The sequence below is a fragment of the Loxodonta africana genome, chromosome 3 (genome assembly GCF_030014295.1).
Source record: "Loxodonta africana isolate mLoxAfr1 chromosome 3, mLoxAfr1.hap2, whole genome shotgun sequence".
Taxonomy (NCBI): domain Eukaryota; kingdom Metazoa; phylum Chordata; class Mammalia; order Proboscidea; family Elephantidae; genus Loxodonta; species Loxodonta africana.
In genome coordinates, this window is record NC_087344.1 from 80,180,676 (window position 1) to 80,193,781 (window position 13,106).

At 47.1% G+C, this 13,106-nt stretch overlaps 1 protein-coding gene across 1 annotated transcript in view; it reads left to right on the forward strand.

Moving 5' to 3' along the window:
* The window catches only part of CFAP57 (cilia and flagella associated protein 57), a 115,245-nt gene that overhangs the window by 85,998 nt on the left and 16,141 nt on the right, over window positions 1-13,106 (forward strand). Inside the window, 4 exon segments of the mRNA XM_023554611.2 lie at window positions 2,558-2,632; window positions 3,169-3,322; window positions 5,656-5,790; window positions 5,867-6,010. Of these exon segments, the coding sequence (XP_023410379.2) occupies window positions 2,558-2,632; window positions 3,169-3,322; window positions 5,656-5,790; window positions 5,867-6,010 (508 nt within the window).

Sequence of the window (13,106 nt, forward strand, 5' to 3'; positions counted from 1 at the left end):
ATGTAAAACCCTGCAGTGGCTCCTAGAGCTCCAAGGATAAAAGCCAAACTTCTGGCCTCAGTGCGTCTTCCCTTGAGCCCTTCATAACCCCACTGGGCCAACCTCCACAGCCCCTCGAGTAGACCTCTCCTACAGCCACCTTGAACCACTTGTCGCCTGCAGAGGTGCACCAGGCTGCCCACCGTGGGTACTCGCTGTGCCCGGGCTCTTCTCTTTGCGTGAAATTCCTCTCCACACATTGTACACTAGTACCTGTTCATCCTATAAACCTGACCGAAGCATCCTGCCTCTGACTGCCACCTCTGCACCACTCTGTGCATGCCTGCATGCCCGGGCCCTTATTACCTCAACCCCAGACAGTGTTTATCCTGTTCCGTTTTAACTTCTGCAGTGCCATGAATTTTTCTTATATATGGCCTTTCAATGGGTTTTTAATGGTTTATGGCCTTTCTGGCCTTGGGTTTATTATTCTGCCAAAAATAATTGGTTGGGCCACAGCCTGGCCTGTGTTTGGTCTGTTTTACACACCTTGCAGGGATCGATCAGCCTACTAGGCAAATTGTTGTTGTTAGGTGCTGTGGAGTCAGGTTCCGACTCGTAGTGACCTTATAGGACAGAATAGAACTGCCCCATAGAGTTTGCAAGGAGCAGCTGGTGGATCTGAACTGCCGACCTTTTGGTTAGCAGCCAAGCTCTTAACCACTATGCCACCAGGGCTCCGCTAGGCACATAGAGTGTGTAAAGCCACCCAGTAGGATTAAGTGACGTTTCGGGAATTGGTAGATTAGTATAAAATCAAGTGACTGTGGCCTACCAAGGGGATTAGTTAGTTCATGGCCTGGTGGGAGGACCAGACTTGAAATTGATAAGAAGTAGGCTTACATAGCGCCAGTTGCACAGAGGTTCGGGGGACCTCACTACCATCAAGAAGAGCCTGGAGTGGAGTGCATCCTTTGGACCCGGAGTCCCTACACTGAGCACCTACTAGACATGGGAGAGAGAGCCATAACACTGAAGATAGCATGAGACAGTGCAGCAGTATGAACAGTGGGAACCAGGAGAACAGCGCAAGGCACCTGCAGGGGGTTGCCAACCCCCTGAGTGAAAGAGAGCTGAGCACCTTCAGACAGAAGGCTTGATGCCTCCAGGCATTTGTTGATGGAGCTGAAGAGCTGCAACACTTGCCTGAGCAAGGCACAGCCAAGAGAAGGGCCACCTGCCAGTAGTCACAGCCAGGAAGCTGAGAGCAGTTTTGGTTGGAAGCTGTCCCGATTAAAGAACTGTATCCTGTTACTTGCAAGTTAATCCTGATCCCAGGTTGCAGCCTGTTACTTCCCTAATAAACCACATAATCATGAGTATGGTCTTGTGAGTTCTGTGTGGCCATTGCAACAAATTATCCAACCCAGCAGAGAAGTAGAGAGTGCCATAGGGAGGACAGCTGGTATCAGAAAAAGTGGAAAGGTTGGAGAGTGGAGATATGTCTGACCTCCACCTCATAGGAATAGCTTTGTGCTGATCTTGATTCTCAGCCGTCCTCGGGAATTTAGACCAGTTCTGATGCTGCTAGATCCCAACTTCTGATATACTCCTCTTTTTTTTTTTTTTTTAGTCCCTTTAGTCCTGAGGCTTCTTGAAAACAGAAACTACCTCTTAGTCAGTTTCATATTCCTATGCCTAGGACAGCTGACCATCCTCTCCTAGTGGACACATTCTTTGTTTAACTGCAAATACCCTCTGTCCGTCTTTTTCTGGCTGGCTTGCTGAGTGCCCTCTACAGGATGGCTCTGTGTAGCTCTGCCAACAGTGTGTGTTCATCTTATCATTCCTCTTCCAGAAGGCAGGGTTTTTTCAGGATCTTCATTTTGCTCCCCTGTGCCCACTACACTTGATGTCCATTCATTCGTTCCACAAGTTTTTACTGAGTGCTTTCTTTATGCCAGACATTGTATCAAAGGGCTATTCTGTCTATACAAAACACTTCCAATAATAAGGATAACATTCTAAAAGCATTCACTGCCTCCTTTGTCCAGAACATGGCTCCTTTGGGACCTTCTGGCCCCTAGAAGGTGGCCAAAAGCCTTGAGATCTGACCAAAGGGCTTAGAATAGACTAGAGGGACTACTCCATTCATCCATGAAAGAACCTAGTGAACAGTTTCATCTCCCACAAAATAGCGAACCCCTTTTTTTCTATTAACAGGAATACTAGTGCCCACCAGGTTCAGTGCGTAAAAACATCATTTCTTCGCTTTTGACAGGAATTAGATCAACTAAGGGCCTACATACAACTAGTCTTATTTGAATTGGGAGCTCTAGTTGTCATTGACACGTCTTTGATTAATACAAATGCAACAATAAATTTTAAAATATCAGAAGCACACCACTGGTGGTTTCTTATTTTTCTTTTGAAGATGGGACACTCTACTGAGTTGTACTTTTTAAGGTCTTTTCAACAGAACAATGAGGCTGAGTTTCCTTCTTGGATTCCTCTTTCCTGTTTTATGCCTTTGACTGGGGACACCTACATGCTGGTCCCTGAAAATTTTGTGCTTGAGAATTGACCCTGATGGCTTGTGGCCCAGGGTGATCAGGATTCACTCACACAACTTCACAGAGTAGGCGAGGAAGGTGCTTCTCTAGAGAACTCTGCTCATGTTAGAGCTGCAGTATCAGTACTTGGGATTTATCAATTCATAAGGAATTCAAGAAAACAAAGTAACTAACATGGTTGAAAAGAGCATCATGTTTGGTACAGTGGAGGGTCAGCGAAAACGAGGGAAACCCTCAGTGAGATGGCTTGACACAATAGCCATAACAATGGTCTCAAACATACCAACGATCAGTACGATGAGACAGGAACAGTCACCGTTTAGTTCTGATACATGTAACCTCACTGAAATGACAGCAACTAACAACAACAACATGGTTGAAGAAAGAGGAAAACCAACTAAGAGGGAAAGATCTAAGCTAGTTCTAGGCTGGCCATAGAAACATTTGATCATGGGTTAACATATCAGTTGGGGGGTGTGCTTTTAAGATCACAAAGGTTAAGAAGAGAGGTTTCATTCCAGGAAATATGGTGGGAACTAGAAAAGAAACCCTGGTATCTGGGGCAATGTTCCAACCGAAAGACTTCAGTTCTCAAGTATAATTTTCATCTACTTAGTTTCTTGTTCCTGACTCTTTCCCCTTGTTTTCTACAGATGGAAGCTGAGCTTGAGCGTTTCCATAAGCAGAATACTCAACTGGAGCTAAACATCACAGAACTGTGGCAGAAATTAAGAGCCACTGATCAGGAGATGCGCAGAGAAAGACAGAAGGTGTGAGGATTTTCTGAGTCTGGCAGTTCTTGGATCCAGAATCTGGCACCTTCTACAAGGGGCAGCTGGCATTGAAGAGAGTGCCAGCCCAGTGCTGAGAGCCATTTCCTATTTTAATTCACACTCACCACTTGCTCACAGCCCTGCCTGATTTCAGGCCCATGCAATGAATCCATCCGACACTATAAGATGATTTTGGGTAAAGTGATCAGTGGGGTGGGAAGCCCCTTTCATAAGAATGTTCATAGCAGTTGGGTTGTTTGGCCTGGGAAAGAACATGCTCAGAGAGGTCATTTGTAGTATGTGGCTAAAGGCTTTGCCTGTCAAAGAATTGCTGAGGCTAGAAGTAGTTGGTGCAAATGGATAGCACACTCAGCGGCTAACTGAAAGGTTGAGGAGGACAGAGTCCATCCAGAAGAAGCACCTCAGAAGAAAGGTCTGGTGATCTACTTCCAAAAAATTAGCCATTGAAAACCCTGTGAAGCACAGTTCTTCCCTGACACACATGAAGTTGCCATGAGTCGGATCAACTCATTGGCAACTGAACTAAAGAAGGAACTCAAAGATTACCTATTCTAGTCTCTTTGTGTGATAAATGAGGAAAGTAAGGCCAGAGAAATTAAGGGGTTAAGAAATTTCATCCAGGACCCATAGCTAGTTAGTACATACAGAGCCAGTACAAGAAAATAGGTCTTCTGGTCCTGGGCCAGGACTTGATCAGCACCTTGTTTGTTGAATCAGATGAAATTTTTCCATCCTCCACATTTAGCATTGACTCTGTACTAGGCAAGGCTAGAAGGTAGGCGAGTCTGTGGATGGAGGGATCCTGCCCTCCACAGACTTAGGGTGTGATAGGTGATACGGGTTATGTACAAAATAATCATAATGCAAGATGGAAAAATGATGAGTGTGTATAAAGGGCTATGGGAGGGAAGAGAAAGGAGAGGCTTTCTGTAAATCAGGTGTGGGGGGAGATGGGTATCAGAGAAAGCATGATGGTAGAGAGAAGATCTAGGCCAAGTTTGCAGATGAATCACTCTGCCCAGGTTTGTGATTTTCCCTCCACTGTCTTAGTTTCTTGGAAACTCTGGTGGCATAGTGGTTAAGTGCCACAGCTACTAACCAAAAGGTCAACAGTTCAAATCCACCAGCAGCTCCTTGGAAACCCTATGAGGCAGTTCTATTCTGTCCTGTAGGGTCGCTATGGGTCAGAATTGACTCGACGGCAATGGGTTTGGTTTTTTTTGGTCTTAGTTTCTAGTGCTGCTGTAACAGAAATACCACAAATGGATGGCTTTAACAAATAAATTTATTTTCTCAACAGTTTAGGATGCAGAAAGTCCAAATTCAGGGCACCAGCCCCAGGGGAAGACTCTGTTCATTCTGGGATGAAAATCCTTGTTTCAGTTTCTGTAACCTAAGCATCCTTCGGTTCTTTGGCAGTCTCCATGTGGCATCTGGAAACCCTGGTGGCATAGTAGTTAAGTGCCATGGCTACTAACCAAAAGGTCGGCAGTTCAAATCCACCAGGCACTCCTTAGAAACTATAAGGCAGTTCTACTCTGTTCTACAGGATCGCTATGAATCAGAATCGACTTGATGGCAATGGGTTTGGTTTTTATCTTTTTTTTTAGGTGGCATCTATCTTTGCCCCATTTGTGCTTGCTTCTGTCTGTATCTGATTTGCTCTTTTTATGTCTCAAAAGTTGTTAGGTTTAAGACATACCCTTCACTAACATGGCCTCATCAACAAAGCAAAGAAACCTCTATTCCCAAATGGATTACATCCATAGATATAGGGGTCAGGATTCCAACACATATTTTGGGGGGACACAATTCAACCCATAACACCCACCCACTCCCAGCAGTCCTCTTGACTGTCAAGAAGGTGAACACTGGATGAGCTCACGAGAGGGACATGGAAGCCCCAGCCCCGGGATCTTTGAGAGAATCGATATCATCTATCTTGGGTCATAAAAGAATATGGGTGGCCACTTGAACTTCCTTTTAAGCTTTTAAGGCCTGTGGTCCTGAAATAAATCCAGATACAATAAAGGAAGCAGCCTGCGTAGCCTCTCAAGGAGGAAGCACCATGTAAGGTGTCCAGGTCAGGTGCCCAGCCCAGGGCAGCTGTACAAGAGGTTTAGTGCCTCCACCTCTCCGCTGTGTGCCCATCTCGGTCTCTCTGCCCAGTATGGCCCCTGGTGGTTGGCTGTAAGTCCTAGATAAGCTGTCTCTTGTCCTTTTCTGTTGCCGTTAGCCCCTGCCTGCAGTTCTTGACCCTACCTGGAGAAGGGCCTGCAGCACTGAGAGGTAAATGCCTCTGGTTACAGGAGCGGGACTTGGAAGCTCTGGTCAAACGGTTTAAGACAGACCTGCACAACTGTGTGGCGTACATCCAGGAGCCCCGGCTGCTGAAGGAGAAGGTCCGAGGTCTCTTTGAGAAGTACGTGCAGCGGGCAGACATGGTGAGTTCAGCCTTCCCTTTCCACCTCCCTCCCTTGGGGTCTCCCTTCTTGCTCAGTATGCCCTTGGCCCCATCAGGTAGAGATCGCAGGGCTGAACACAGACCTGCAGCAGGAGTATTCCAGGCAGCGGGAGCATCTGGAGAGGAACCTGGCCACACTCAAGAAGAAGGTGGTCAAGGAGAGTGAGCTGCACCGCACCGACTACGTCCGCATCATGCAGGTACCTGTGCAAGTCTCCTGGATACCTCTTGGCCCCAGCCATCGGGGACCAGATCGCATGTCCAGGGCCCTTCCCAGACCACCCATTGTCAAGCCTCCCCAAATGTCCAGGGGACCCTCTAACTTCCCCTAAAACATCTCTTTGGCTCCTCTTCTCCCCTCACCTCCCAGAGCTTGTCCTGGCTGTGACCATGGCCCTGTGCCCCACCAAGGGGGGTCTCCAGGCAAGTCCACGCTCACCCCTTGCCCTACCAGTGCCTGTCCATTTTGTTTCCACCTTGCTTCACTGTTATCTGTTTCTGACCCATCTTTATTCAAAGCACACCTGTGTCCTGCCTCACTCATCTCGTTGACCCTTGTTCCCTCTGGACCTTTGTACATGTCATTTCAGCTCTCCTGAGTCACTCTCACCCTGCTCCTCCCCTCTTTTTCTAACTCTTATTTTCCCTTACTTTGTTTTACAGCTTTTTATTCTGCTATTCATGTCACATGATTCCTCCTCTGAACACACCCGTCACCACTGACTGCCCCATCTGACTTCTCTGGTGCCTCACGTCCCTGCCCTTATCTCTTGGGACCAGGCCTAACCACACCCACCCTAAGAGTTGGCCTCACACTTGGGTTTAATGAGCTCTCCACACCCACCTCCCAGGACCTTTCCAGGGCTGTTCAGACAGCCTGACCCCATTACTACCTGCTTTCACTTAAGCACGTTATCAGGACTGCCAGTCGGGATTCTTCTGTCAGATTTTGGGTTGAGTATTTTTTTTTTTTTTTATCAGTATAGTCTGAGGCAATTAATGTGAATTAATATCAAGAGAACATCAGCGTCACATTTATAAGGCATGTAGCATTTTATATTTACGTCTCCTTAATGCACAATTAAAATACTGGGATGGGGACGAGTGGCAGTTGGATGGAAACAAACCAGTTTCCAGCTTGGCCAGTCCACACACAGCTGGGCAGAGCACACTGCGACTCAGGCCAGAACAGGCATGGCTGGTCTCATGCCATCTTAAAACCAGTCCAAACCATCAAACCAGTGCCCTGTTTCTGCGCTCTGAAAAACTCGGAGATAGTTGATCGAATTGGAGGGACTCTTACCCATCAGCAGCTGACACACAGAGCCATGGCTAAGGACCTCAAGTTCCCCCAACCACAGAGTCAGCCCATGGGGGCTCTGGGGCACAGCAAGCTGGGCAATGGAACCAGGACCCGCTGCCAACCAGGTATCAGCCATGACATGACTGAGCTCCCATCTGTGTCCTAGCACCACAGGATAGGCCTGCAGGGTCCTCCCAGGAGCTGGGTCCCTCTCTCCATACCAAGTGGACACCCAAAGCAAATGTCACTCCTAAGAGAAAGCAAAGAAAAGAAAATGGAAGCCCACAGGCTAGCCAGAGGGTGCAGGCATTAGCACAAGGATGTTCAAGCCGGGCACGGTACCCTTTTTGGCTCCCCCAGACTTCAGAGGCTGCAGGCCCACTCCTGCTGGGCCAGTGTAGGGGTGAGGGCAGACAGAGCAGAGGAGACCCAAGCAGGGCTCCTGTCCAGCTATACTTCTCGCCGATGGCTGGCAGAGTGAGCCGTCAACAAGGGAAATCCCTGGAAGAGTGTGTTCTAGAGCAGCAGTAGAAACCTCTGTGCTCTGGAGCCCTGTGGATCCATAGAAGTATCCCAGACAACTGCAGGATGTGATAGGGGACCTGAGGGGCAGGACTCTGCATCCCCACTCCCTCAACCAGACAGGCTCCTTGCTTATTACACGGGGGCTCTGGGTTTGCGAAAAGCTTGGAAAATTACCAACAGCAAAAAAAAGTCAAAACCACAGTTCTGGGTCAAAAACAACGGTTTCCTTCTTTGATCTTAAAGGACCAAGTCCAGGCAAGGTATCAGGAAAAGTGGGTGGTAGGAAGCACATGGGCCCTGTCCCTGTGTGGACCCAGGTTTACCTTGCCTCACCCACTCCTTTGCCAGGAGACCTTGGGTAAATTCCTTAACTTCTCAGGCACCACCCTCCCTACCTGTTAAATGGGGGAGAAAACACCAACCTCAGTGGCTTATGGCTAGCACTGAATAAGATAAGTAATGTAAAGCATTAAGAACTGGCCTGCGAGAAAGGACCACATAAAGCAGAGACTACATTAGCCTGAGACCAGAAAAACTAGATGGTGCCCGGCTACAACCAATGACTGTCCTGACAGGGAACACAAAAGAGAACCCCTGAGGGAGCAGGAGAGCAGTGGGATGCAGACCCCAATTCTCGTAAAAAGACCAGACTTACTGGTCTGGCTGAGACTAGAAGGACCCCGGAGGTCATGGTGCCCAGACCTTCTGATAGCCCAAGACAGGAACCATTCCCAAAGCCAGCTCTTCAGACAGGAATTGGTCTGGACTATGGGATAGACAATGATACTGGTGAATAATGAGCTTTTTGGATCAAGTAGACACCTGAGACTATGTTGGCATCTCCTGTCTGAAAGGGAGATGAACGGGTAGAGGGGATCAGAAGGTGGCTGAATAGACATGAAAAGAGAGTGGAGGGAAGGAGTATGCTGTCTCAGGGGGAGAGCAATTAGGAGTATATAGCAAGGTGTTTATAAATTTTTGTATGAGAGTCTAACTTGATTTGTAAACTTTCACTTAAAGCACAATAAAAATTAAAAAAAAAAAAAATGGCCTGCGACAGATAAACCAGTTGCTATCGAATTGATTCTGACTCATGATGACCCTATGTGTGTCAGAATAGAGCTGTGCTCCATCAGATTTTCAACAGCTGACTTTTTAGAAATAGGTCAGCGGGCCCTTTGTTCCGAGGTGCCTCTGGGTGGACTCAAACGGCCAACCTTTCAGTTAGCAGCTGAGCCCTTAACCATTTGTGCCACCTAGAGACTTGGTTATTGGGTTTTGGTTTGGGGGACAGAATAGGTACTCAAAAAATGCTATTTCCCTTCCCTTCTTCCAAGCAGAGGAACTATAGAAGAACCAAGGCAGAAATCCAGTGGGGGAGCCTGGACAGTCCGTCAGGGGTGTCTGTGGGGCAGGGACACAGGGGAGAGGCAGCACAGTGGATCTCAGGCCCCCAGTGGTAGCCTGAGCTCCTGATACACTCGGTAGGGCTGGCCAGGGTTGTGACGGGAGCTGGCTGAAGCTGTGCCTGCAGATACCAGGACCCCAGCACTTCAGTCCAAAAGGCTGAGGAAGGCCGGGGCAGACATGGCATCTGAGAGAAACTCATTAGAAAATAACTGCCAAACGAGGTCACTGTCCCATTTGTATATTCAGACAGGAATGCCAGGCCTTCCCACTCGGGCATTCTTCAGCATACTTGCAGCTATGAACATAAGGGTTGCTATGGAATACAAATATCTAGCACACACATTTTATTCATTCAGTGCACATTCTTGAATGGCCTATTACACGCCAAGCTCTTTGTCAGCCCTGGAGGGTTCCAAGATGATTATGATAGTTTTGGAATCCCTGGGTGGTACAAACGGTTAACACTCTCAGATACTAACCAAAAGCTGGAGGTTCAGGTCCACCCGGAGACCCCTCGGAAGAAAGGCCTGATGACCTACTTCCAAAAAATCAGTCATTGACAACCCTATGGCACACAGTTCTATCCTGACACACGTGGGGTCACCATAAATCAGAATGAACAATGATGGCAACTGGTTACTACTCTCAAGGAGCTCATACTGTGGAACTTGAAACAAACAGGTAATTGCTGCACAGTACAGTATACTGATTGTTGTGTTCATCTTAGAAGTGGAGTTCAGTTATGCCTGGGGACTCATGGAAGGTTTCTGAGGGGAAGTGGCATTTGAGCTGGGCCTTGAAGGGTGAGTAGAGGGGGTCACAGAGCAGTTGTGGGAGGAGCCCTCCAGACAAAAGGAACAACCTGCAAAAAGGCAAATGGTGGGGGGGAGGTTGGTGAGATGTTTGGAGACCCTTGAGTCATCTGAGCTGGCAGAGCATATGGGCAGGGAGAAAGAGCTGGCTGGAACAGTAGGTACTTTACGGTCAGTCACGTTGAAAAGGGCTTTCCATGCCATGCCAAAGAGAGTAAATGTTATACACAGGTGCCACCCAAGGTGTTTTTTTTGTTTTTTAAGTAGTTAAGGGTGCTCTTTGTTTTGAAAAGGTTAAGTCAGTTAGCAGGGTGGAAAAGCTGGTAGGGGAAGAGGCAGGTGGCAGGAAGACCCCTCAGGAGATGACTGCCGGGTTAAGGAAGGTGAGAAGGGATTGGAAGGGGGAAAGTTGTGATGTCAAAAGTTATTTCAGAGTACAAATGACGAGAGAAATGTCAGATTAGATGTGAGAGGAAGATGGAAAAAGGAGCAGAGAAGGATTCCAGGATTGCTCGTTTGTGCAGTTAGATATATGACGACATCACTATGAGTTCCAGAAACACGACACTGAAGCAAGGCTTCCGAGTCCAAGGAATAAATCTGTTCCCTGCTATTTTCCACACTGCCAGGCACTGCCATATTCTTAAAGGCGTCAATTTCAGAGCATACCATTAGGGGGCGATATAGGCATTCCCTTCTCTCTAATATGGCATTTTGAAAGATCTGCCAGGATGGTCAGCCAGTTCCTGTCTGTGGCCCTCTGGCGTCACTGTTGGCCAAAGGCAGTCAGACAGCTCAGCACAGCCCTGTATTTAGAAAGCTTTCTATATAAACTATGAGGCACCCATCATTATGGGGGGGACCCAGTTTTGATTCCTGGCCAGTGCACCTCATGCACAGCCACCACCGGTTTATCAGTGAAGGCTTGCATGTTGCTCTGATGCTGGACAGGTTTAGCAGAGCTTCCAGACTAAAATGGACTAGGAAGAAAGGCCTGATGATCAGCCAGTGAAAACCCTGTATGTCACAAGGATCCAACTGATCATGGGGTTGGTGCAGGACCAGGCAGCGTTTCGACCAGTTGTGCAAGGGCTGACTCAACAGCAACTGACAACAATTATATAAACCGTCCTCAGTGTCCTGGGCCAGTCTCTCTTATATACTCCCAAAATTGGAACTTTACATAAAGACCTCAGGCCAGATTTCCACTGCAGCAAAGTAGCTGAGTCTGGAGGTTTGGAGGGGCTTTTGTAGGCCATCTTGACCAGGGAGGGATCAGGAATAGAAGGCTCAGCAAACCTGTTGTGTGCACCTTTTTAATTCACAAAGCTACCCAAAGTATATACAGATGACCTCAGTGTGACCTCTGTACTCAGGACACAGACTACCCTGAAAGATACTCTCTGGGGAGTCCAACTTATACCTGTTGGGGCTTCCTTGGCCGTCATTCCGTGTGAGGTATTAGAATGGAGGTGATGTGAATGGGAAGTGGAAAAGCAGACCCTGGGAGGCAGCAGACATGGAAGAACAAGGCACTCAGGAGGCAGACACAGCTGGATTCAAATCCTGGCTCTACCACTATGCACTGCCTCTGTATCCTCTTTTGAAAATAAGTCTAATAATAACTTCCTCATAAGGTTGTTGTATGGGCTAAATGAGGTAATGTATGCAAAATGATTGGTATATGGCAGGGATCCAATCAGTCTTTGCAGTTAGGATTGCTCTTGTTTTTATTATTATTATTAACATCAAGCTTTTAGTACTCAGACTCTGCTTGCTCCCTCTTGGCTCCAGCCTGGAACACTCTTCCCCATATCCCACCTCCCCTGGGAGCCTTCCTCACACTGGGTTAGGTGCTCCCGGCTCAGGCTCTCCTGGCACAGCACTTTCCTCTCATGGCATCTCTGGGTATTGAATCCAAACTGGGCCTCCCATGCAGGTACAATGCCCAGTGCATACTAGGCTTTCAGAAACTAGTTCTTAGGTGATTTTTTTGAATGAATGAGTGACCAGAACTAGGGAATCCAGACTGTGTCGAGCCTTAGGCTTCCATCACACTCTAGTAAGGACTGAGTCATGCTCTGGAGGCCCATTTAAGTGACAAGGCATCATGGAGGTGTCAAAGGCTGGCAGTGGGGTCAGAAACAGGCATTCATGCGAAAAGTACCAGCGTCAGTGATGTCAGTCATGGTGACAGTTGTAGAGGGGGTGGGGAGAAACCAGGGCATGGGCCTCAGTTGGGATCATTACAACAGTAAAGGGAGAAATGCCAAGAACCTCAGGTTATTACACAAACGCTAGTTACAAATCATAGCAGGAAGGATGAGCACGAGATTCAGGTCAGACATAAAATCGATAGGATTCAGGGACAAAATGGATGGGGATGACCAAGAAGAAGAAGTAATTAATGATATAAACTGAGAGGACTGGGGAAATGGTACTTTCAGTTTCTAGACAGGAAAGAAAAAAAAGACCAAAATGGATGCCAGAAGAGATGCTGAAACTTGCTCTTGAACGTTGAGTACCTAAAACACATGGAAGAAATGATGAAGTAAAACAGCTAAACAGGAGATTTCTAAGGGCAGATTGAGAAGACAAAGTATTATAATGAAATGTGCGAAGACCTGGAGTTAGAAAACCAAAAGCAAACAACACGCTCTGAATTTCTGAAGCTGAAAGAATTGAAGAAAAAATTCAAGCCTCCAGCTGCAATATTGAAGGATTCTACAGGGAAAATATTAAATGACACAGGAGGCGTCAACAGAAGATGGAATGAATACACAGAGTCACTATATGAAAAATAATTGATTGACATTCAGCCACTTCAGGAGGTAGCATAAGATCAGGAACTGATGGTACTGAAGGAAGAGGTCCAAGCTGCCCTGAAGGCATTGGCAAAAAACAAGCCTTCAGGAATTGACGGAATACCTATTGAGATGTTTCAACAAATGGATGCAGCACTGGAAGTGCTCAGTCATCTATGACAAGAAATTTGGAAGACAGCTACCTAGCCAGCTGACTAGAAGAGATCCATATTTATGCATATTCCAAAGAAAGGTGTCATGGATTGAGCTGGGTCCCCAAAAAAATGTGTATCAATTTGGCTAGGCCATGATTCCCAATATTGTATGATTGTCCACTATTTTGTCTTCTGAAGTGACTTTCCTATGTGTTGTAAATCCTGCCTCTATAATGTTAATGAGGGGCATAGGCAGCAGTTGTGTTGATGAGGCAGAATTCAGTCTA